This window comes from Urocampus carinirostris, chromosome 6, assembly GCF_059441175.1.
Source record: "Urocampus carinirostris isolate Australia breed hairy pipefish chromosome 6, RoL_Ucar_1.0, whole genome shotgun sequence".
Taxonomy (NCBI): domain Eukaryota; kingdom Metazoa; phylum Chordata; class Actinopteri; order Syngnathiformes; family Syngnathidae; genus Urocampus; species Urocampus carinirostris.
This window is the reverse complement of record NC_142354.1, coordinates 7453101-7476145: the sequence shown is the minus strand read 5'-3', so window position 1 is coordinate 7476145 and position 23045 is coordinate 7453101. Positions and strand designations below refer to the sequence as shown.

Genomic DNA, 23045 nt, shown 5'->3' with positions numbered 1-23045 from the left:
TTTAACCTCTAATTTTTTTTTTTTTCTTCATTTTTTTGTCTGTGTCACCTTTCTCTTTCTCTCTTTTCTTATTTCTCTGTGTGTCATGTGCCCCCCTGGGCTAAAACGAGTTTGTCATCCCCCAATATAGTCCTCTATCCTTATTATGTACATATTTCAACTCGAACACTCATTCATAATAAAGAAGGTCGCTCGCTTTTCCACCTCATTCTAATGAGCGATTGCTGTAGCAAGGTGCAGCATCCACAAAAAAACATCCATAAAAGGGATGACTTTTATTTACATTGGCGACAGAAAAAAAAAGAAAGGAAGGAATTCTTCATCGCTGACCCAAATTCGCAAAGGAAGACGAGAGAGAGAGAGAGAGGGAGAGATAATCGCCAGAAAAGAAGCCGGGGGAGCAGGCGGGAACACGTTCGTCCTCCCCCGCCGAGCATCTCGCCTCCCCCGCCGGTCGGCGTCCCGTCCTTTGCCGCCGGAAGCTCCAGCTCGGGCGTTCATTTTTCAGCTCCGGGATCCGCCGTCGAGTGGAAGGAACCGGGGGACGGCGTCGCCACACGCCGGACGACGGCGACACTGAAACGGCCAGGGTGAGTAGCTCACACGGCTCCAGCAGAACGTTCTTACCTTCGGGGTCCCGGTACAAAAAGAACCAAAAATTAGACGACGAGGAAAGTTGGATAACGTTAACCGGGTTGAATTGGGTCACAGCCGAAGAGTTGGGTCTTCTTCTCCCTCGGGGATGGTCGAGAGTGTTCGAGAAGGTTCTGAGCTCTATTTGGTTCTGTGCTTCATGACTTTGAGTTTTTAGTGATGGTCCGTTGCGATTTATTTCAAGAAATCGCTGTTGATCTCGGGCAGCACGGTGGCACAGTGGTTAACGCGTGTGCGGCACAGTTCTGAGGTCATGAGATCAAACCTCGGGGTTCCTTCCACATTCCAAAAACATGCAAGTTAGGTTAATTTGCCGGTCCAAACTTTCCCTAAGTGAGAATGAGCGAGCGAATTGTCTGTCACTGTGTGCCCTGCGATCGGCTGGCAACCAGATCAGAATGTCCCTTGCCCTATGCCCAAAGACGGCTGGGATGGGCTCCAGCACCCCCGCGACCCTATTGAGGATAAGCGGTGCAGATAATGGATAATGGATGGCCGTTGATCTCAAACCTGTCCAAAAAATGCGTAAGACCTGATTGACTTGTTTTGTTTTGAAACAAATGGAATGGTTGAAGGAACGTTCCCAAAAACACATCTTTTTGGAGACATTTAAGAGACCGATTTCTGTCCAAAATATGTTTTTATTTGGTCAAAAAGTGATTGTTGAAAAACATTTCATTTCTACTGATTTTTATAGACAACATACAAAAAGGCATTTGATGTTATCTCATTGTCTTTAGTCACGCCACCAGAGAAATTAACTAAATAACTCGTTATGTTGGTATTGTGGTCATAGTTTATTACAGGGGTCAGGAACCTTTTTGACCCATAGAGCCATAAAAGCAAAAAATGTTTTAAAAAGAAAATGAGAGAGCCACATCATATATTTTCAGACAAAATTGAAAAAACTGCCAAACACGCTCTCTAGACAAAAGCTAATTCATCAGCACATTTTATTTCACTGTGTGTCATTTGATGATTTAATCAAATGTATGAAATGATAATAATGCCAAATCCTGTGTCCCAAATCAATGTAAATATGTCATTTACAATTTGTCTTCCACCTTCAGTTAAGAGTGTTGAGGCACTTTTTTTCCATGTAATGTGTCCTTAATAACGATTTTAAAACAATGTGCATGCAAAGTTATTTTGTAAAAAGGTCACAAATTACTGCAAACGATAAGCATATCGTCCTATTCACTTTCGGTGTCGACTGCACTGGGCGAGAGAGAGAGAGAGAGAGAGAGAGAGAGAGAGAGAGAGAGAGAGAAGAGAGAGAGAGAGAGAGAGAGAGAGAGAGAGAGAGAGAGAGAGAGAGAGAGAGAGAGAAGGAAGTGCCTTGCGCTGTATGCAGGGATCCGCCCACCTGTACTGCTTACTCTATCAAAGTCGTTTGCCAGCGTTTTTTGTTAAATCAGTTTAAATGGTTTCTTTTTAAACTTCTGCATTAAGTTGCTTTGGCCTTATATGGACATAAATCGGGATGAAATCACTTGATTTTGGAACGCCACAGAGAGATGTGCAATAGTTACATTTTATTTCTGAGCCATACGTACTCATGAAAAGAGCCATATATGGCTCCCGAGCCATAGGTTCCCTACCCCTGGTTTATGTTGTTAATAACTAATTATAATCACGTAATTAAAATATGTGACAATATATAATCATTATTTTTTTAAAGACACCAATGCCCATCCAAAAATGCCCATGGTCAAAAAAAGAAAGTTGAAAGGACATCTTCAGAAGACGTTAAAAAGATGCCAATCTCTATCCAAAAATGTCTTTCTTCTGTGAAAAAGTAAACATGACACCAATCGCTATTTGTTGGAAAAGTGAAGCGTTGAAAAATGTTTAAAAGACAACCATGTCGAGTGAAAAAGAAATGATTCTTTGAGACGCTTAAAAGAGCAGAAAAACTCTTGTTTTCTCAACATTAAAAAGATTTCAAGGTTCCTTCCAAAAGACATCTTGATTGGGTTGAAAAATGAAATCTGACTATTAGTGGATGACACCAAAACATGTTAAAAATAGGTCAAAATCCTCTCCAATAGACATCTTGATCATGAACTTTGGGTTATGACTGAAAGAACACGATCCCAGATGCGAGTGGCCGAAATAAGTTTCCTCTGCAGGGTGTCCGGGTTTTCCCTTAGAGATAAGGTGAGAAGCTCAGTCATCCGGGAGGGACTCTGTGCATTGAGAGGAGCATGATGAGGTGGCTCGGGCATCTAATGAGGATGCCTCCTGGATGCCTCCTTTGGAGGTGTTCCGGGCATGTCCCACCGATAGGAGGCCCCGGGGGCGACCCAGGATACGCCGAAGAGACTATGTCTCTGGGAACGCCTCGGGATCCCGTCGGACGAGCTGGAGGAGGTGGCTGGGAATAGGGACGTCTTGGCTTCCCTTTTAAGGCTGCTGCCCCCGCGACCCGACCCCGGATAAGCGCAAGATAATGGATGGATGGAGACATCTTGATTTGGTTGAATTGTGAAAAATCAAGCTAAAAGAGGTGTTTATTTAGATGAAAGTTGAAAAACTGTCCTTTTCCAAGATGTTCAAAAGATGTTCAAAATGGTCTGTCCAAAAGTTGTCTTTATTTGGTTGAAAATTGAAATAAAAAAACAAACAAAGGTCTATTTCTTCAAGATGTTCTAAAGACGTTCCATAGATGCCAAGGTTAAGCCCAAAATATGTTTGTCGGATTATACCAATGAACATTTAAAAATTCTCATTTTCAAGACGTTAAAAAGAATTCCATCCAAAAGGACATCTTCATTTAAGGGCAATTGGAATTTTTAAAATCATTTTTCGTTTCGATGTGCTGTTCCTCACATTTCCTTCGTATGTAATCATATACAGTTAGTCATATTTCCTATTTACAGTCGAGTTATCTTTGTGTTATGGATCCAGGTAAGATTCCAGCCTTCCCTGGACCGCGTACCCCCATTGGCTAAGGAAAGGGGATGTCGGTGCCCGGCGCCCACGAGTTCCACTGGCAGAGCCTGGCCCGTTTGCCTACCGGCAGGGTCTACCACTCGCTGTGTGAGCTGGGGGGCCAGATGTACCTTCTGGGGGGCTGCGACGCTGCCGGGAGGCCCTGCCCCTCTTTGGAACTCTACTCCCCGGAGGTAAACATTCACGCGTTTGCCCATTTCAAACTAGAGCTGTTCTGATAGTCCCCGATTATCGAATCAACGAGTCAAATCTTCAGATCACTATCAAAAATGTACTCCGAAGTTGATCCGACGATGTGGAAAATGATAATAAACACCGGAAAAATACCAACCGTGAAAAAGAAATCGTCTATAGAACGTTCTACGGACTCAAAAGTGACTGCATTTTTCACACTATAAGGCGCACCTGATGATAAGGCACTCAAAAAAGATTATTTTCTATTATATTTGAGTGATAAAAAGAGAGAGAAAAAGAGGGAGAGAGAGAGAGAGAGATGAAAAGGAGACAGAGAGAAATGTAAAGAGGACGAGCCAAAAATATATAAAAAAGAGATAAAAAGATAAGAGGAAGAGAGATATATATAAAGAGAAGACTAGAGAGGGAGATATAGAGATAGAGAGAGAGAAAGAGAGAGAGAGAGCGACATTTCTGTTTTGTGTCATTCTAATTTGGTTGTCAGGTAAAGAGCATCCCATGATCTTCTGGACTGATTTGATGATAGTGCTCAAAGTTTTGTTTTTGGTCAATATATAAATTGGTTAATCTATAAAGATAGAGAGAGAGACAGAGAGAGAAAGAGAGAAACACAGAGAGAGAGAGAGATAAAAAAGAGGGAGAGAAAAATGGAAAAGATAGAAAAAAAGAAAGAAAGAGGGAGAGAAAAAAATAAAAAGAGATTAACAGAGGGCGATAGATGTAAAGAGAAGGAGAGCGCTGTAAAGAAAAGGAGAGATGAAGATGTATAAAGAAAGGGAGAAAGAGAGAGATAAAGAAGGGAAGATGGATGGATAAAAAGGGAGTGAGAGAGCAAGAGAGAAGGAAGGAAAGAGGGAGAGAAAAAGAGAAACAGGGGGAGAGAGATGTAAAAAGGAGAGAGATGTAAAGAGGAGAGAGGAAGATATACAAAAAAGAGAAAAAGAGGGAGATAAAGAGGGGGAGATAGAGAGATAAAAAGAAAGTGAGAGAGAGGGAAGGAAAAAGAGCGAGAGAAAAATATAAAAAGAGACACATAGAGGGAGATATGAAGATTTATAAAGAAAGGGAGAAAGAGAGACATAAAGAGGGGGGATAGACAGATAAAAAGAAAAAGTGAGAGAGCGAGAGAGAGGGAAGAAAAGAGGGGGGGAGAAAAAAATAAAAAGAGATAAACAGAGGGAGAGAGATGTAAAAAGAAGGAGAGAGATATAAAAAGAAGGAGGGATGAAGATATATCAAGAAGGGGAGAAAGAGAGAGATTAAGAGGGGGAGATAGACAGATAAAAAGAGTGCGAGAGAGAAAAGGAAAGAGAGAGAGGAATAAAAAAGGGAGGCAAAGAGAGAGAGAAAGATAGAGAGAGACAAAAAGAGTTGGAGGAATAAAAAAAGGTAGAAAGAGACAAAAAAAATTAAAAAGGGTCAAATTTTACAGTATGATAAACACTTCAATGGGAATGGGCCAATCGGCATCAGAGATCTTAAGAGGTGGTGGCCAATTGGCATGAATCCGAAAGGTTCCTCCATGATGCGGAAAGATTTGGTGGAAACTTTTTATCTTCTAAATCGATTAAGCCCTACTTCAAGAAGACCCCCCCCATTTGCCCGTAGGCAGACCGCTGGCTGAGCCTGCCCCCTATGTCCAGCCCACGCGCCGGAGCCGCCGTGGCGGTACTGGGAAAGCAGATCCTGGTGGTGGGAGGACTGGGAGAAGACCAGCGACCCCTCAAAGCCGTAGAGATGTATAACACGGAGGAGGGAAGGTGGAGGAAGAGGAGCCCCCTTCGGGAGGCCCTGATGGGCGTGGCCGTTGCTGTTAAAGGTTTGTCTCCATCGTGTTACTGAAAAAACCCAACCGTGTAAAGCGCACCTGAAATTTGAACGTGCACCTTATAACCTAGTGCGCAAAATGGTGGTCTGGTTTGAAAATTTTGCACTTTTGGTAGAAATTCAGTGAACTAGCTGGTAAATAGAATTGGAAACACATACAGTATTTATTCATGTATGGTACTACACGATGTTTTACGGTATTGATCGTCGCAAGCCTCGTTTTCTCGGTTAGAATATTTTTGCTTTTCCATTTAGCATTGCTTTAAGTCTTGGGGCACATCGCTAAACAAATTTGGGTTCATTAAGTAAGATTTCGAACTCAACATAGAGAAACAAAGCATTGTGGGAGGTAGTTTAGCCAATAGCACGTCAGTATTTGCATGATGCCATGACGCTGACATTTGTCGGACCGGTATTTCATATGACGTCGATTAATAGCCGACAGACACGCGAACACTGCACAGTTTGATTTTCAAAAGTTTAGCGGGCTTAAGCCGCCTTCAGATTTCTTGATCACCACGAGCTTCTTTTCCATGGTTATCGTGATTTTTGCTTCTCCCTATAGCATTACTTCAAGTCTTGGGACACATACCTAAACAAATTTAGGTTTGTTCTGTGAAATTTTGAACTAAACAAAGCATTGTGGGAGGTAGCTTCTACCACGGTTGTTATTTAAAGAGAATTGAACAAACCTTTTCAATTATCCATCCATTATCTGCACCGCTTATCCTCAGTAGGGTCGCGGGGGTGCTGAAGCCCATCCTAGCTATCTTTGGGCATTAGGCAGGGGACACCCTGAACTGCTTGCCCACCTCATTCACACCTAGGGACAATTTGGACCGGCCAATTAACCTGACATGCATGTTTTTGGAATGTGGGAGGAAACCTGAGTGCCCGGAGGAAACCCACTCAAGCACGGGGAGAACATGCAAACTCCACACAGGAGGTTCCATCTCATGACCTCAGAACTGTGCCACGCACGCGCTAAACACTGCGTCGCCGTGCCGCCCACGTCTTATCTGGTGGCATACCATGTTTTGCTACTACAAGAAATACAATTGAATTAAAAAACAAAGGTAACCCTGAAACCCCAAATTCTTTTTTGCTCGTTTTCAACTGAAATTTTGCGGTTTTCAGAGTTGAGGTTCGATTAAGACTTTGTCTGTGTTCAGGGTAATGTTGTCATTAACAATCGGTGATAGCTAGGAAAGGTGTCTATGAGATGTTTACAAAACGAATGAAATTTCTTTGTACTTGCAGACGGTCGGGCCCTGGCGGCGGGCGGAATGGGCGTCGACCTTCTCCCCCGTAACGTCCTTCAACAGTACGACCTTCGCAAGGACGTTTGGGCCCTCCTCCCTCCCATGCCCACCCATCGCTACGACGCTAACGCTAATTTTTTCGACAACAAGCTCTATGTGGCAGGTACTATGTAGGGGTGGATACTCGAGGGCCGGGGCCACGGAGGAAAATAATGATTGATTGATCTGATTTAAAGCATCTGGCAATACGGTGTCCGGGTAAAATGGTCGGTTGGTCGGATCCCTTAAATGCTAGGGTCGTAGGGACACCGTTTCATTAAATTGGTTTGAAACTCTAAAAATGAAAGCAAAATGATTCTGAATTTATTGGCGTATGGTCCTTTTATTTAAAACCTAAAAAAAGGACTCGACATTTACATTACACTATTAGAATATTTGTGCAACAATGGATCAGTCAAATCATATCGCTGACCACAATTGCATGGATGCAACAGGAATCAAACCCAGGTCACGGCGTTGAGAGTGCCGAATCCAAACCACGATAGCTCCAGTGAAAGGACACTTGAAAAGACATTTAATTTCATTATCATCCGAGGGAAACAAAATGTCTGAAAGGACTGAGCAGGTTCTAATGACACCATCCCCTGATCTGAAACCAACATGAAGGCAAGGAAAACTCAGCACGAGGAAAATAAGAATCCTTGAGAAGGGGCCTCACAATTGGCAATCCCCCTTCCAGGATGACCAGGGTTTAATAGATTTAGCATTGGGTTAACAGTACACAAAACAGTGAACATCAACAAAAGAAAATAAAACAATTAAATCGGAGCCATAAGAGGGGGCAAGTCCATGCAAAAATAAACATTTCATAAAATAATATGCTCTATAAAGATAAAGATAAAGTTAAGTTTAACTTACTTTTGGAAGATGAAGGTTCTACTCTGTGGTAGGGAGTGCATGAAAAAAAAAGTAATCCAACCATTTTCTCAACCGCATCAAGCTTTCTTGTTTCACTTTCGTTTCAAAAGAAACGGCTCGCTTCTTCTTCACACTTTACGCTAACCATATCGAATGGATGCACGAGATATTATTCAATAAAAACGTCAAAGTTCTTAGCGCGCTAGAGATACAGTGCAGTGTGTATACACACAAACTAGGAAGTAGAAGCAGGGTGGATGATGGGTGACCACTCACAGCGCAACGTGGCAGAAAGAAGCACTACAGTACTGTCCTCTACTCGGATAAAGGTGCACACGACACAAAATCTAACTTGCAGCAATGTCCGAATATTTTTCGACATCCCGAAAAAACGTTCGTATCTGCCGTCTTTTAACTCAAATGTTCGTAAGTAAGGGAGCGTCTGTACATTGCAGGAATTAAGCTAAGAAGTAATAAACGCACGAATTATAATATCCCCCCCATATTGAGACAGCATCGGGCGGATCTCTGCAATATTACGTAGGGAGAAGAAAGCTATTCTAGTATTATTTTTCACGTGTAACTGAAATGACAGATTAGAATCAAATATAACACCCAGAGTTGCTTTGCGTGATATTGCCTTTGTGGATGTTCAGGGCATGTTTGAGAACAAATCACTCACAAGCTGGACCAAAAGTCAAGTCAAGTCATTTTTATTTGTATAGCCCTTAATCACAATTAGTCTCTAAGGGCTTCACAAGTTATTACATATAAGATTAGGTTACTCGTATGCTATAGAGTAGAAGTGAGTTTTAAGCCTAGATTTAAACATTTCCACCGAGGTTGCAGATCGGATCTCAGGGGGAAGAGCATTCCACAACACCGGTGCCCGGATGGAGAACGCTCTCGAACCAGCGGAACACTTCTTGGCTCTTGGGATCACCAGGAGACCGGCGCTCTCGGAACGAAGGCTTCGGGCCGGGACATAGGGGTAGATCAGATCTGAAAGATATGAGGGGGAAAGTCCATGTATGATTTTGTATAGTAGTAGGAGAACCTTAAAATCGCATCTTAGGCTAACAGGGAGCCAATGCAGGTTAGCTAAAATTGGGGTGATGTGATCGTACTTTTTTGTCCTTGTTAAAAGCCTCGCTGCAGCATTTTGTACCAGCTGAAGACTCTTGAGTCTGGTCATTGGATGACCGGAAAGTAGTGCATTACAGTAGTCGAGACGGGAGGTAACAAACGCATGAATTATGATTTCCGCATCCGACTGAGAAAGTATAGGACGAATTTTAGCAATGTTACGGAGATGGAAGAAAGCGGTTCTAGTAATTTTCTTCACATGTGTTTGAAAGGACAGATCAGGGTCGAAAATGACACCTACATTTTTAAGTGAGTCACTCTGTGTGATGTGGCAATTGTCCAAGTTCACTGCGGTTTTAGAGAATAAGTCACAGGACTTAGAAGGACCAATAACTAACATTTCAGTCTTTTCAGGGTTAAGACGCAGGAAATTGAGTGACATCCACTCTTTTATCTCAGTGAGGCAGGCCTCCAAAGTTCCACAGTTTAGTGTGGCAGATTCCTCCATCGGGAAATAGAGTTGAGTGTCATCTGCGTCGCAATGGAAACTGATATTATACTTACGAATAATATCACCTAGTGGAAGCATATAAATGCTGAAGAGAAGGGGGCCAAGCACTGAACCCTGCGGAACACCACAAGTAACACTAAATGGCTCAGATGTCAAATCGCCATATTTAACGCAGTGTGTCCTATCTGAGAGGTAGGATCTGAACCATAATAGGACGCTTCCTGAGAGACCAATCCATTTTTCCAACCGTTCTAGCAAGATAATATGGTCCACTGTGTCAAATGCAGCACTAAGGTCCAGCAGCAGCAAAAGTGATGATGCGCCCGAGTCCATTGCCCGTAGGAGATCATTGGTTACCTTAATCAGAGCTGTCTCAGTAGAGTGGTTAGCCCTGAATCCTGATTGCATTGATTCAAAGAGATTGTTCTCGGACATGAAATCATTCAGCTGCTGTGCCACTACTTTTTCAAGTATTTTAGAAAGAAACGGTAGGTTTGACACAGGTCTATAATTACATAAGTTTTCTGGATCTAGGTTGGGTCGTTTCAGTGTGGGTTTAATGACAGCGGACTTAAAAGCAGCTGGAACTACACCTGAGGCGAGTGATATGTTTAAAATATTTAGAACTGAAGGTGCAAGAACGCCAAAGAGACCTTTGATAAGTGAACCTGGAAGTGGGTCGAACTGGCAAGTCGTCGGTTTGGCCGTATTCACCATCTGTTTAAGATTTTCGAGTGACAGTTAACTAAAACGGGACAAAATACCTAGACAGCCACCATGTCGTGCATCTAGAGATTTGAGTGCTTTAGTATGTGTTGAATTAATACTGTCTTTAGCAATTTAATCCTGTATGCTTTGGATCTTCTTAGTAAAGAAGACCATTATGTCGTGGGCAGAATGTGTGGAGCTATCTGGGATAGTCTGTTGCCTTGTTAGCGATGCTACAGTGTCGAAAAAGACCTTGGGATTGTTCTTTTGTGACGCAATCACTTTCGAAAGGTAGGCTGATTTTGCAGAGGCCAGGGACGCTTTATACTTCAACAAACTATCACACCAGATTTGATGGAAAACTTCAAGCTTGGTAGCGCGCCATTTTCTTTCAGATTTCCTGCATTCTCGTTTAAGGGATCTAGTTTCATCATTAAACCAAGGTGTGCGTCTTTTAGGTCGTGATTTATGCCGGATGGGCGCAACTGAATCCAGGGCATTGGCCAGGGTAGCGTTAAATTCATTTAGGAGTGGTTCGATGGAGCCTATGTAGGAAGGAAAGGACGCAACTGCTCCTGGAAGAATATCGGAGAGCTCAGAAACTGTGCCCGTGCTTAGATTGCGTCCGGTGAATCCTTCAGTTTTTTTGGTACTACATTTAGCTAGCACCTCAAATGTAACTAAATAATGATCCGAGATAACTGTAGTACACGATAGCACCGCCATGTTTGAGGTTGAAACTCCTCGAGTCAGAACCAAGTCGACCGTGTTTCCATCTTTATGGGTTGGCAAATCAACCAGTTGATTAAAACCAAAAGCATCAATTATAGACTGAAACGCAACAGTGAGTGAACTGAGTGGGGAGTTCATATGAATGTTAAAGTCCCCCATAATTATAATTTTGTCTGCGTAGGTTACTAGTTCAGACAAAAGTTCAGCAAATTCGTCTAAGAAAGTTGTGTATGGTCCTGGTGCGCGATAGATAGTTATCACATAGATTGACAATGGAGAGGACCTCATAACAAGAGCCTCGAACGACTTGTGATTATTAGAGGTACGAGGAGTAAATTTGAGCGTTTTTTCAGAAATGAGCGCGACACCGCCACCCTTTTTCAACGTGCGTGCTAAATGGCTGCTCTCGTAATCTGGGGGAGAAGCATAATTTAGAGCTAAATACTCATCCGGGCGTAACCACGTTTCACAGAGACCAATACAGTTAAGTTTATAATCGCGAATAATATTATCTACAAGTAAAGCTTTAGGAGCGAGTGATCTAACATTCAAAAGACCAAATTTTAGCTTTGAATCATTTGACTTAGCTGTAGCCTTTGTGGAGATCGTCACGAGATGCCGGTTGTGTGCGTTGGGCTTCGGGTGTCGGTTGACTCGCAGAATCGACGAAGAAATGATGGTTGGATTAGACAGATCTTCATGTCGTTGTTCCATCAACTTCACACGCTTCCCTGCACGACATCCTCGCTTCTGTTTTCTATCTTTTCGCCGTCTTCGTCTCCGATTTTTCTTCTTTTTCTTCGGTGGAGCGGGAAAGCAGGGCGAACCCGAGTCCCTTTGGAGCTCATTTGGGATGTCGTGGGTGGTATAGAAAGTGCCCGAAAAGTCGAAATTTAGACACCCACCTAGTCGGATGAGCTCCTCCCGACTGTAGGTCTTATTGGCCACGCATGTATCCAAAAAGGAAAGCAGGAGGACAGTGGTAAATAGTAGGATAGCCGGATAACAATCAGCCGCAACGAAAATACGCGCTGCCATGTTGGAAACCGGAACCGGAAAAAATCAACATTTAGTTTTTTTGTGGGTTAAGGCACAAAAAAATGAAGTGACATCCACCTTTGTATCAGTAAGGGAGGCCTCCACATTTCTACAACAGAACTGAGCAGTTGTTTTCAGTGGCAGATACAGTGGAGTGTCATCCGCATAGCAATGGGAATTAATATTATCACCAAGCGGAAGCATACAAATACTAAAAAGAAGAGGACCACGTACAGAGCCCTGTGGAACGCCAAAGGGGACATCAGAATGCTTAGAGGTCAGATTGCCATCGATAAACACATTGGGTCCTGTCTGACAGGTACGACCTACACCACGAGAGTACTTTTCCTGAGATACCGATGCATTTTTCCAGACGAACAAGTTGTGGTCCAGAGTATCAAAAGCAGCGCTGAGATCCAGCAGCACTAGCATTGAAGAGGCACCGTAATCAATTGCTAAGAGGAGATCATTGGTTACTTTAGCCAGGGCTGTCTCAGTAGAATGCTCATTTAAAATGTCATCCCGGATGAGTCAAATCTTTTTTTACAGAATACCATAAATTCATTTGCAGAAAGAATAAGTAGAACTATTTGGGTTAAGCCGCCGTCTACTAAGTTCTCCCATTGTGTCAAACACAAATTTCGGATGATTTTTATGTGCAGCAATAATCTTAGAGAGAAAGGGTGCTTTAGCTGAGGCAAGAGCTACTTTATATTTTTCATAGTTTACAGCGTCAATAAATGATTTTAATCATGGCCAACCGTTTTCAAAGTTTGTCACATACAATGCTTAGTTTTTCTCTTTTTCTTAGGCGGTCGCCAGTGCAAGCGTCCGGTGAAGGCTTTGGAGTCCTACGACACGGAGTCGCGCTCATGGACGTCTCTTCCTAATCTATCGTGCAAGCGCTCTTACGCTGGCGTGCTCTGGGATGGAGGGAGGCTTTGCTTGCTGGGTGGCCTACGCCAGGGAGCCGGGCACCAGGCCTCCAAGTTTACCGACAACGTTAACATTTTTGATTGTAAGAAAGGTATGGAAATTGAGAAAATATGCAAATAACGCACACAAAAAACATTCGCTTAGCGTTAATTTCCAGCAGGTTCAAAATTTGGATTGTGAGAAAGGTATGCAAACAGCTTAACAATTGCAACAAATCCACATATGGTTAGTTTAACGCTAGCCGCTAGCGATATCAACGTTTTTGATTATAAGAAAGGTACGGGCATCGAGAAAATATGCAAAAAACGTGCACAAAAAAAACTTTAAAAATTAAATTTGGATTGTGAGAAAGCTTAAAAATTGCAAGAAATCCACATATAGTTAGTTTAGCGCTAGCGACGTCAACATTATTGATTGTAAGATAGGTACGCAAACCGATAAAATATGCAAAAAACGCACACAAAAAACGTTACCTGAGCGTTAATTTCCTGCAAGTTCAAAATTTTGATTGTACGAAAGGTATGCCAACAACTTAACAATTGCGACAAATCCACATATAGTTAGCTTAGCGCTAACCTCTAGCGACATCAACATTTTTGATTGTAAGAAAGGTACACAAACCGCTTAAACGCAATAAATCCACATACAGTTATTTTAGCATTAGACGCTGCAACGTCAACATCTTTGATTATAAGAAAGGCACCATAATCGTTAAAACATGCATGAAACCAAACACATAAAAGCGTCAGTTGCTAGCAACGTCAACATTTTTGATCATAGAAAAGGTGCAGAAATGGATAAAACATACCCCAAATCCAAATTGCCGCAGTTAGCAAAGCGTTATGCTAGAAACGTCAACGTTTTTGATGGTAAGAAAGGCAAGAAAACGGATAAAACATGCAACAAATCCACATACACACAGTTAGCTTAGTGTTAGCTACCAACAATGACAACATTTTTGATTATAAGAAAGGTATGGAAACGGCTGCAACATGCGACAAATCCAGAAACACGCACTTAGCTTAGCATTAGCCAGCAAAAATGTCCATATTTCAACTGGAAGAACGATACAAAAACAAATAAAACACTTTAGCGTGCATCCCGTGACCTTAGCGTAAGCTGCCAAAAACGTAAACTACGATCGTAAAATGGGCTTGAAAACTGCGTAAACCTACAACGTAGCCTCATACAGTTAGCTTAGCACTAGCCACCAAAAATGTCCAAAGTTCAACTGGAAGAACGGTACAAAAATGGATAAAACATACAACGCGTGCATCCCATGACCTTAGCGTTAGCTGCCAAAAACGTACGTTCGTAAAACAGGCTCAAAAACTGAAAACGTACAACGTATCTGCATACAGTTAGCCTATCCTTAGCTGCCGAAAACTTCATCATTTTTGATTGTAAGAAAGGTACAGAAATGGCAACGACATGCAACAAATCCACATACAGTTAGCTTACCGTTAGCTGGCCAAAACAATTAACTTTGATTGTAAGAAAGGTACAAAAACAACCAAAACAAATCTACATACACACACTAAGCTTAGCGTGAGCCACCAAAAATGTCAAGAAAATTGCTCAAACGTACATCAAAATTAGATTAGTGTTAGCTGCAAACAATGTCAATGTTTTTCATGGTAAGAATGGTACGCTAACCGCTTGTCCATACAAACACACTTAGCTAAGCATTAGCGGCCAACAACGTCAAAAACATGCACATACAGTTAGCTTAGCGTTTACATGGACAAAACATCAAAATGTATCACAAATTAGTACTACAAAAACAATCTCCCTCCTTCTAAAGACTAAAGTTTACCAAACTTTATCTGGAGGAACTGCATCCTTATAAAATCTTTCTTAAAATTTTTCTTGTTTTTCAAGAAAGCTAACAAAAAAATCAATCAAGCCATTTGATATATTTCCCTGTTGTACCTCATGAGCGGATAAAAAAAAGAAAGCAATGTTCATCTTCTGCCACCTACTGATATGGATGAATGCGACCGATAACTGAAAGAAACGAAATGCGTATTGTTTCTGCAAAGATGAAATGGAGCGATTTTCGGAGGCGCATTAGACAAACATAGCGATTATGATATCAATATTTTCATATTTACGAAAATAAGGAACGCGGTGTGTCGCATTTCTCCAATTTGAAAATAAATTAGATGTGAGATGAGCTGCAGATGGGAACCGGGCAAGCCGGAATTACACGTTTGTGAAAACAGGTGGCCACAAAATGCGTCTTTTTGCATAAAAGATATCTTGTCCTTCACTTTTTTTCTCGATTTTGTGATCATAACCTAAATAACCGTGCGGCCGCCGTCTGCCTTTTTGTCTTTTTTAATGGTATTTTTGAATCCTCGATCACCGGGAAATACAAACACAAAACTATTTGTGCTTCGTAATATGGCATCCGAGGTGAGGATAGAAAATAAAAGAACGAAAAAAACCTAATGCACGGAGGGCAACAGCAGAGAAAAAGGACTAGAAGAACCACAGGACCTCCACAAACCTAGAAAGAGCAGATAGAGTAAATATGCGCGTTGCAGTGGCTAGATCCTGTAAGGTTTTAACATTTCTTAGGCTGCAATCTGACTCCAAGACACTTCATGTGTCTTGTCCAAACCCTTACAGTTGGAGCATGTCCAGAAGCCGGAGAAGTTATTGAGCCGAGTATAGTCCACATATCAATTTATTTAGCCGAATCAAATAGTTGAACAAATCAGGTCTCTGTCTGTGCCAATTTTACAATCGTATGCAGGAGAGGACAGGGGCTTCTGGGTTGCCCCTTTTATGCTACATGGGCTGAACTGTTCACGCCCCATAATCAAGCCTCTGGCTGATTAGTCCGCCCTGTGTTGATGCAATTTTCCCAATCGTCCTTTGAAGCATTGGGAGAAGGGTGACAGGTCATCGCCCTTGTGATTAAGTCATTGTTATCTACACAAACAGGAAGAAAAGGCGCATTCCGAGGCAAAGTGCGGTTAAAGACAAACCTCTTATAGTTTGCCCTCAAACACTGAAGTCAGATTTTAGAACAAGTATATTTGACTTTACGTAAAATAAAACAGTGTATAAAATAGTACATAACTTCATTCCCCACACACGAGACGCCTGAATGCATTCTTTTAAAAACGAGAAAATACCTAGATCAAGAAATAAACTTGCACTGGACAGTAAAGTTAAGAGTCCAAGGCGAGGGTTGGAACAGGCATCAGGTCATTACAGCAGGCAGGTTAATCAATCTGGCATCGCTGGGAAATCCTTTTTTCTAGTTAAAGAAATGTATAGGCTCCTTTTTGGACATTGTTTTCTCATCTTGTTTTTGTTTTTTCTCTCCTGTTTGAAAAGTTTTTTTTCATTTGTTCTTTCTTTTGAATTTTCGATAACGCACGGGGGCAAAAGTCAACACATTTCAAATGCAAGCCTGAGAAAATAAATAAGTCGAAGGTATTTTGTGAATTTTTAACAGTGTGGCCTGCTTTAGTTTTCGTTTCCGATTTTCTCCTCCAGGTTCGTGGCTGAAATCGGACGAGACGCCGTCCCTGAGGACCAAAAGAGCCGATTTTGTGGTGGCTTCGCTGCGGGGACGGATGGTCGTTGCGGGAGGACTCGGTAAGAAAACGATTATTATTTTATCTTATTTCCATTTTTTACAAGTCCAGTACACCCCCTGGATACAGCGACCCCATCTGATGGCGGTTTTACTCTCCCAACAAGCTTGAATTTGTTGCGCTCAAGATTTGCATTCATGCTAAAGGGAGACGCAAAACCATGCTAACCATGGAAAAGGAAAACTGTGAAGTTTCCCATATGCTTTTAGGTCACAAGCCATCCGCACTGGCCACGGTCGAAGCTTTTCACCCTATAAAGAAAAAGTGGGAAAGTTTATCGTCCATGGCCTTTCCCCGATGCTCCGCCTCCTCCATCGTCATTCGCGATCGACTGCTGGTGGTGGGCGGAGTCGACCAGGTAAGCCTCTAGTATTCTCTAAGTATTCTATCGTTGTAATTGTGAAATGATAATAATAATGTAATGTTTATTGAAAGTATTGTTAGATACTTTAATCAAAACATGACACAAAACTAATGCTGAGAGTGAGCATGGCCAAATTTGGTCACCTTACGCCCCCTCCTCTAAGAAAATTTGAAAAATCTATCTCTGCCAACCTTTGCTTAAAAGTTTGCACCGAATTTGCACTAACAACCCGGTCAGGCAAAATAAATCCAAATTTTTGGTATCCTGAAAGAAATAAAGTTTCCGTGCAAGTTGCTGGTAGGTCTAGGCACCCGTAACTTATATCTGTGGCCACGTAAACCATCAACATGACAGAACTCCAAAAATTGATCAAAGGGCACATTGATCATTCCATGTAGTACTTTGAACACAAAAATTAAATCAAGTAGAATTGTGCAGAGCTCCAAAAAGTCCAAGTTCAGCCTTTGTAGTCTTTCCGGATATGACACATTGTGCATCCCAGGTATCCGCTTCGTATACCGACGTTGAACTCCTTCCAGTAGGTTTATGTCTTTGAGTAAGTAAGGGTTCCACACAACGCTATTATATTCTAACCCGGGTCTAACATACACGCAAAACATTCGAACTTAGAATGCTGGGTTCTTGTAAAAATGTATGTAAATGTTTGATGCTACTTTATTAGCTTTGCAGTTATCCATTCAAGCAGTTTTCCACTAATACCATAACATTTCAGTTTTTGTAAAAGCTTGACATGAGACACTTTATCAAAAGCCTTGCAAAAGTCTAAGTAAACAACATGAACAGCCATATTGCGAACAAAAAACATACTGGTACTATTATTCAAATGAGCTATCAAGTTAGTAGAATGTCCGAACCTAAACCCATGTTGCTTAAACGTAAAAAGATTGGGCGGCAGTAGCTCAGGAGGTAGAGCGATCGTTTTAGGATTAAGGGATCCCAGTTCGAATCCCGGCTTGTCCGTGTTACATGCCGAAGTGTCCTTTGTAAAGACACTGAACCCCCAATACCCCCAATAAGCAGGTTAGCGCCTTACATGGCTGCACAGATCACGGCTGCTATTGGGAAATGTGAAGCACAATGTAAAGCGCTTTGGGAAGTCATTGACTTGAAAAGCGCTATATAAATGCAGATCATTTCATTTCATTTCATTTCATTTCATTGTGCTCCTGTATAAATTCCCATATGGCATCTGAAATAATTCTCTCAAACACTTTACAGACGCAGCTAGTCAAGCTAACTGGTCTATAAAAAAGATGAAACTTTTCAATCTGAATACATGACGTACTGTTGCCGAGATTCAAATCGAAATACTTTTTTCCTGATTGGCAGCCGTTTTACATTTCGTTACATTTTGTTGTCATTTCGTGATTGATTCTGATTTGACCTCGTTATAGTGTATACTTCTAAAATCGGTATTTTTCAATTGAAATGAGAAAAAAGATCATTAGAACTATATGCTTTTTAAAACTACATTTTGACGCGAGTTTTTAGCAAAATTTGATTTTTTTTTCTTCGTTTTTTATTATTTTTTTGTAAACATTTATTAATTGTAATATTTCTATGAATTAACAAAATGATCCGAGACAAAATATTGCATTAAATTTGACATATAAACATATATTAGGAACGATTACTTATTACAGTGGCTTGCGAAACCATTTGGCCCCCTTGAACTTTGTGACCTTTTGCCTGATTTCAGACTTCAAACATCAAAATATAAAACTGTAATTTCTTGTGAAGAATCAACCTATTGGCTATCCCCTATTGGCTATGTGTCATCTGCAGCTAACTAGCTTTCTCTTATTGGTTATCTTCTCCCCGCATGATGACGTGTCGGCTCCTCCCATGGGCGTGCCAAGGTTCTTGTTTTGTGCCCAACAATCTCTGGTTGTCCTGCACCCACGCCTCCTGTTATCAGAACTGTACTAGACAAAACATCCCCACTTATGCGTTCCACACAGCCTGCCCTGACCTTTTATTGTACATTGAATTAAAGCACAGTTTGTAAATATCTTTATTACATTAAACTGAATACTTGTAACTTGTTGTCAATCGTATAAAATCCTTTATAGTCAAATGCATAAAATCCTTTACCATTTTGTTCTTTTGTCCCTTTATTCTTAGTTTTACTGACTTGATATTGCATACAGAGATTTCAAATTATTTTTATTTAATTGTTTATCTGTGTTGTGGTAGGGTGTTTGGATCGTTTCATCTCTTATATTTTGACTCAATATCTCACTTGGATTCTTATTGTTCACAAGGTTATTCGTTTTGCTTTTGTATTCGTTTCTTTAGCACAAAAAAGGCAAAAGAAAACACAAAACGACAAGTAAAAGTCTCCAATTGGATTTTTATTTTTGTTCTTTCCATTTTGTAGGTTCCCATCTCAGCCCACGAGATACTTTACATCAAAGAAGAAGAGTATTTGTAATTAGTCTTCATCTCTGATCGCACTCTTCGCTGTGTGACGCAATACCGCCCCCTCTTGGATTTTTAGAGAACTGCAAGCTACGCTGAGGAACTCGAGGCAGGGATGAAGATTCGTTTTTAATTTAGCTTTTTTGCGGAAGTCTTTCTAGCGCACCGTTGGGGTTGTTTATTTTTGTATCTTAGTATATCGGTATTATAAGCACTTTTATTCAAGGGAATGATTTAAATTCATGATTTTTCTCCGTGTGCAATAATGGATGGCTTCAACTCCATATAGATAACGCAATGTTTTTTATAGTGATCATGCATTTGCACTAAAGCTGTACAGTAGAGCCCACCTCCTCACTGTACGGTGTGAAATAAAACGTTTTGTTCGTGGATTGATTAATCCATGTGATAAATATATAAGTGAGACTTCCTATATGTTTTATGTCCCCCGCAATACAGCGTCCTCGCCTTATGTCATTTTCACTTTACGGTGTTTTTATGATATATTGATTGTTAGGATATAGGGCAGCATGGCGGCGCAGTGGTTAGTGCGTGTGCGGCACAGTTCTGAGGTCATGAGATTGAACTTTCCTTCGTGGAGTTTGCATGTTCTCCCCGTGCTTGCGTGGGTTTCCTCTGGGCACTCCGGTTCATTGGCCGACCCAAATTGTCCCTAGGTGGGAACGAGCGAGCGAATTGTGTGTCCCCTGCCCACTGTCCGACGATAGCAGGGATGGGCTCCAGCACCCCCGCGACCCTACTGAGGATAGGAAGTGCAGATAATGGATGAATTGATATTAGGATATGATAACTATATAAGTGACAGCCATACATGTCTTCTGACACCAGGAAAAGGCCCAAAAGATGAAGCCCATAGTGATACAGCAGACCACCAGGATACGGCCTTTCGCCTCAAAACGTTTTCACCTTATGTTTTTGAATACCGTTTTTTTTCAACATTCTCCCCACTATACGTTGTCAAGACCAAATATTCCCACATGCCTGAAAATGTATCCAATTTAAACAAATTTACAGTTTGTCTCTTAAGATGGCAGCCTGCTATGGGTTGGTGCCATTTAAGATGATGCTCTGCTATCGGTTTGGGTCATCATCAAAAATGCCGATGTACTATCAGCTGAACTACTTCCCACGATGCTCTTTCTCTCTTGTGGTTTTATTTTGCTTTTTAAACTAACGTAACGCATAAAAAAAGACAAATATTGTTGATGCAAGCACAAAATGTGTTTTGTTATGCTAGCGCTAACGCTTAAGTTTTTCATAATTTCTGTGCTTTTTTTTTATAACGTAGAATTTCATGTCACAAGCTGGAATTTGTTTACCTATTGGTCCCAAGACTGAGAGTGATGCCAAATGGAGAGGCATAATATAGGATAACCATGGAAACAAAGCTTATGATATGAATGAAAGGTAAAAAAGACACTTCAATGGCTACTCTCATCAAGTTACATGGCTGTAAATGATCGTATTAGCTAATATAGCAATTTCACTTTGCTATTCCCACCTCAAGACCGATTTATGGTGTATCCTGGTGGCTTTATTGTATCCTACACTTTTGTTACTTCTGTCGAGCGATTGTAAAACAAATCTTACAGCAATATTTATGATATTTTCTACAGTGTTCCATAATAAATTTGATGGCAGGTTACAGTAAGCAAGAGGGATCCCTTGAAAATGGAGGATGAAGTTCCTTCGTTATGAATTCAAGAACTAAGATGGTAGAGCGCCCGCTCCGAGACTGGGAGGTCGCTGGTTCAAGCCTCGGCCGAGTCATACCTAAGACTTACAACATTGGTACTCATTGCCTCCCTGCTTGGCGCTCGGCATTAAGGGTTGGAATTGGGGGGTTTGGTCACCTAATGACTAAAATGGCTGCGCCCTGTTTGGCTGCGGCTGCATCGGCTCGCTACATTTTAACTGTACGGGTCAGGTGTATCGACATTTCGTTCTGTGTGCATGGTTACAAAAAATTACAACAAAAGTAAATTATATTCTATTCTAATAAATCAAGTATTCTTTGCCCTATTTTTAGGCCCTTTTGTGTCAGAGTTCCTATTTGCTTCGTCACAGCATTCCCTTTTGGTCGTCGTCAGAAGTGAGTTTTGCATTTCTATCCACCAGGTGGCAGTCATGTCGCGCAAAAGTGACGTCACACGGCACATGCTTTTTAAATTGGGAGAATATTTGCAATATTAAGTATACGCTCCTCGTATTCTCTTTTGATATAATTTGTATGCTTTTACTGCCGTGGCATTTTTACCAGATGCGAATCTACACATTATTGCTAAATATTTGCTTTTATTGAAATAGTAAATGGCCCAACACGATCAAAGATGTATTGTTCTGTATTTAGGGGCCGGTCACACAGCCGTTTGCGGCTGAATCACGGCTAAAATTTTGCGGGTTTTTTTTTTGCCCGTGGTTGCCCGCAATGGAAAATGCGCAAAATTGGCCAACCCGCTGTTCATCGGTGGTATGCCCGCAAAACAGACGCCGGCGACTGTTCCGCTTCCTCATCGCGTCATTTCTGCGTCATTTTCTCGTGTGGACCACGGGTATAAAAGCTCCCGAGCCGGTGTTGTGCCACAATCCGACTCCTACGCAACACCCCCACCCCCCACTCCCTCGCATGAACGCGCATTTTTCATCCGCGTTAACAAACGCATTTTGTAGAATACGATCGCACTTTATTGTTTAAATAAACGAGTTATATAGACTAAGATCTCCCAATTGTTATAATTAGCTCGCTTTATTGTTTTAATAAGCGTTTTATATAGAATAACATCGCTTTTGTTGGAAGCACAGCAGAATGCGCGTTCACGCCAGGGGGGGAGGATTTTATATACGGTGTGCATTACCGTTCGATTACGTTCACAACAAAAACAAAGACGGAATGGTTTAAGTTGTATTACATTCCCAACAAATGCAAGACGAAGTGGTTTTGGTTATATGTTCGCCATCACATTCCCTAAAAGTGAGATAAAACGAGGTAAAAGTGGTTGTAGTAGCGAGGGGATGCATTTCTCGGATAACACCGGGCTGTAGAAATCATAACCACTCAAGACACAGTCCCGTGAAGATCAAGATTTCAAGCTATGGCATCATTTTTATTTTATTATCTGTCAAGAAAGAAATGTCAAGAAATAAAAATGGATTAAGACGAGGTCACTACGCTGACGGGGATCCATGTTCACCCCCTTGACGTCTCGAGCACAACTGACGTGTGCTCGGCAAATCGCGCTGTATATACGCGGAGAAAGGCGTTTGACTGTCACACGCGTAACACGCTAATTTCACGTAATAATACCGCGATACAGGCGCAGAACATGCTATTACCATGCTCCACCCACGATTACCCGCTGAAATTTCCCGTCCTACCCATGTGTAACCACGCCCTGGCCGCGGCCAGAGCACGTCGTTCCGCGTCATTTCCGCGTCATTACCTCGTGTTGACCACGTGTGCGGCACGCGGTTTAACACGTGCTCAAACTTTTGAGCAGCTCAAAACTTTTTCGCGCGGCCAACTGCGTGTGAATTTCCGACCGCGAGTAAAGCACTGCTGTATCTCGTCTATATGGCGGTCTCAAAACGTCCAACAGCGCCCAACAGTGTCTGCTTCACGGCCAGAAATTTCTGGCCGTGGTTCAGCCTCGGTACGCTCATGAAAGGCTGTGTACCCGCGCTCTGAAGAATTGAACAGCGCAAAACTTGATCGCGCTGCCACCCGCGCGCGAATTTCCGACTGCGTGTTAAGCACCGCTGAATCTCGTCTGTATGGCGATCTC

At 41.8% G+C, this 23045-nt stretch overlaps 1 protein-coding gene across 1 annotated transcript; it reads left to right on the top strand.

Moving 5' to 3' along the window:
* The first annotated feature begins 201 nt into the window (after positions 1 to 201).
* On the top strand, positions 202 to 21285 carry klhdc8a (kelch domain containing 8A). The gene is made up of 8 exons (XM_088337675.1): positions 202 to 590; positions 3565 to 3782; positions 5413 to 5623; positions 6892 to 7056; positions 12698 to 12913; positions 16336 to 16437; positions 16646 to 16794; positions 19202 to 21285. Exons 2-8 carry the CDS (start codon positions 3618 to 3620, stop codon positions 19253 to 19255), a joined length of 1062 nt encoding a protein of 353 aa, XP_088193801.1. The 5' UTR covers positions 202 to 590; positions 3565 to 3617; the 3' UTR covers positions 19256 to 21285.
* Positions 21286 to 23045: the final 1760 nt, after the last annotated feature.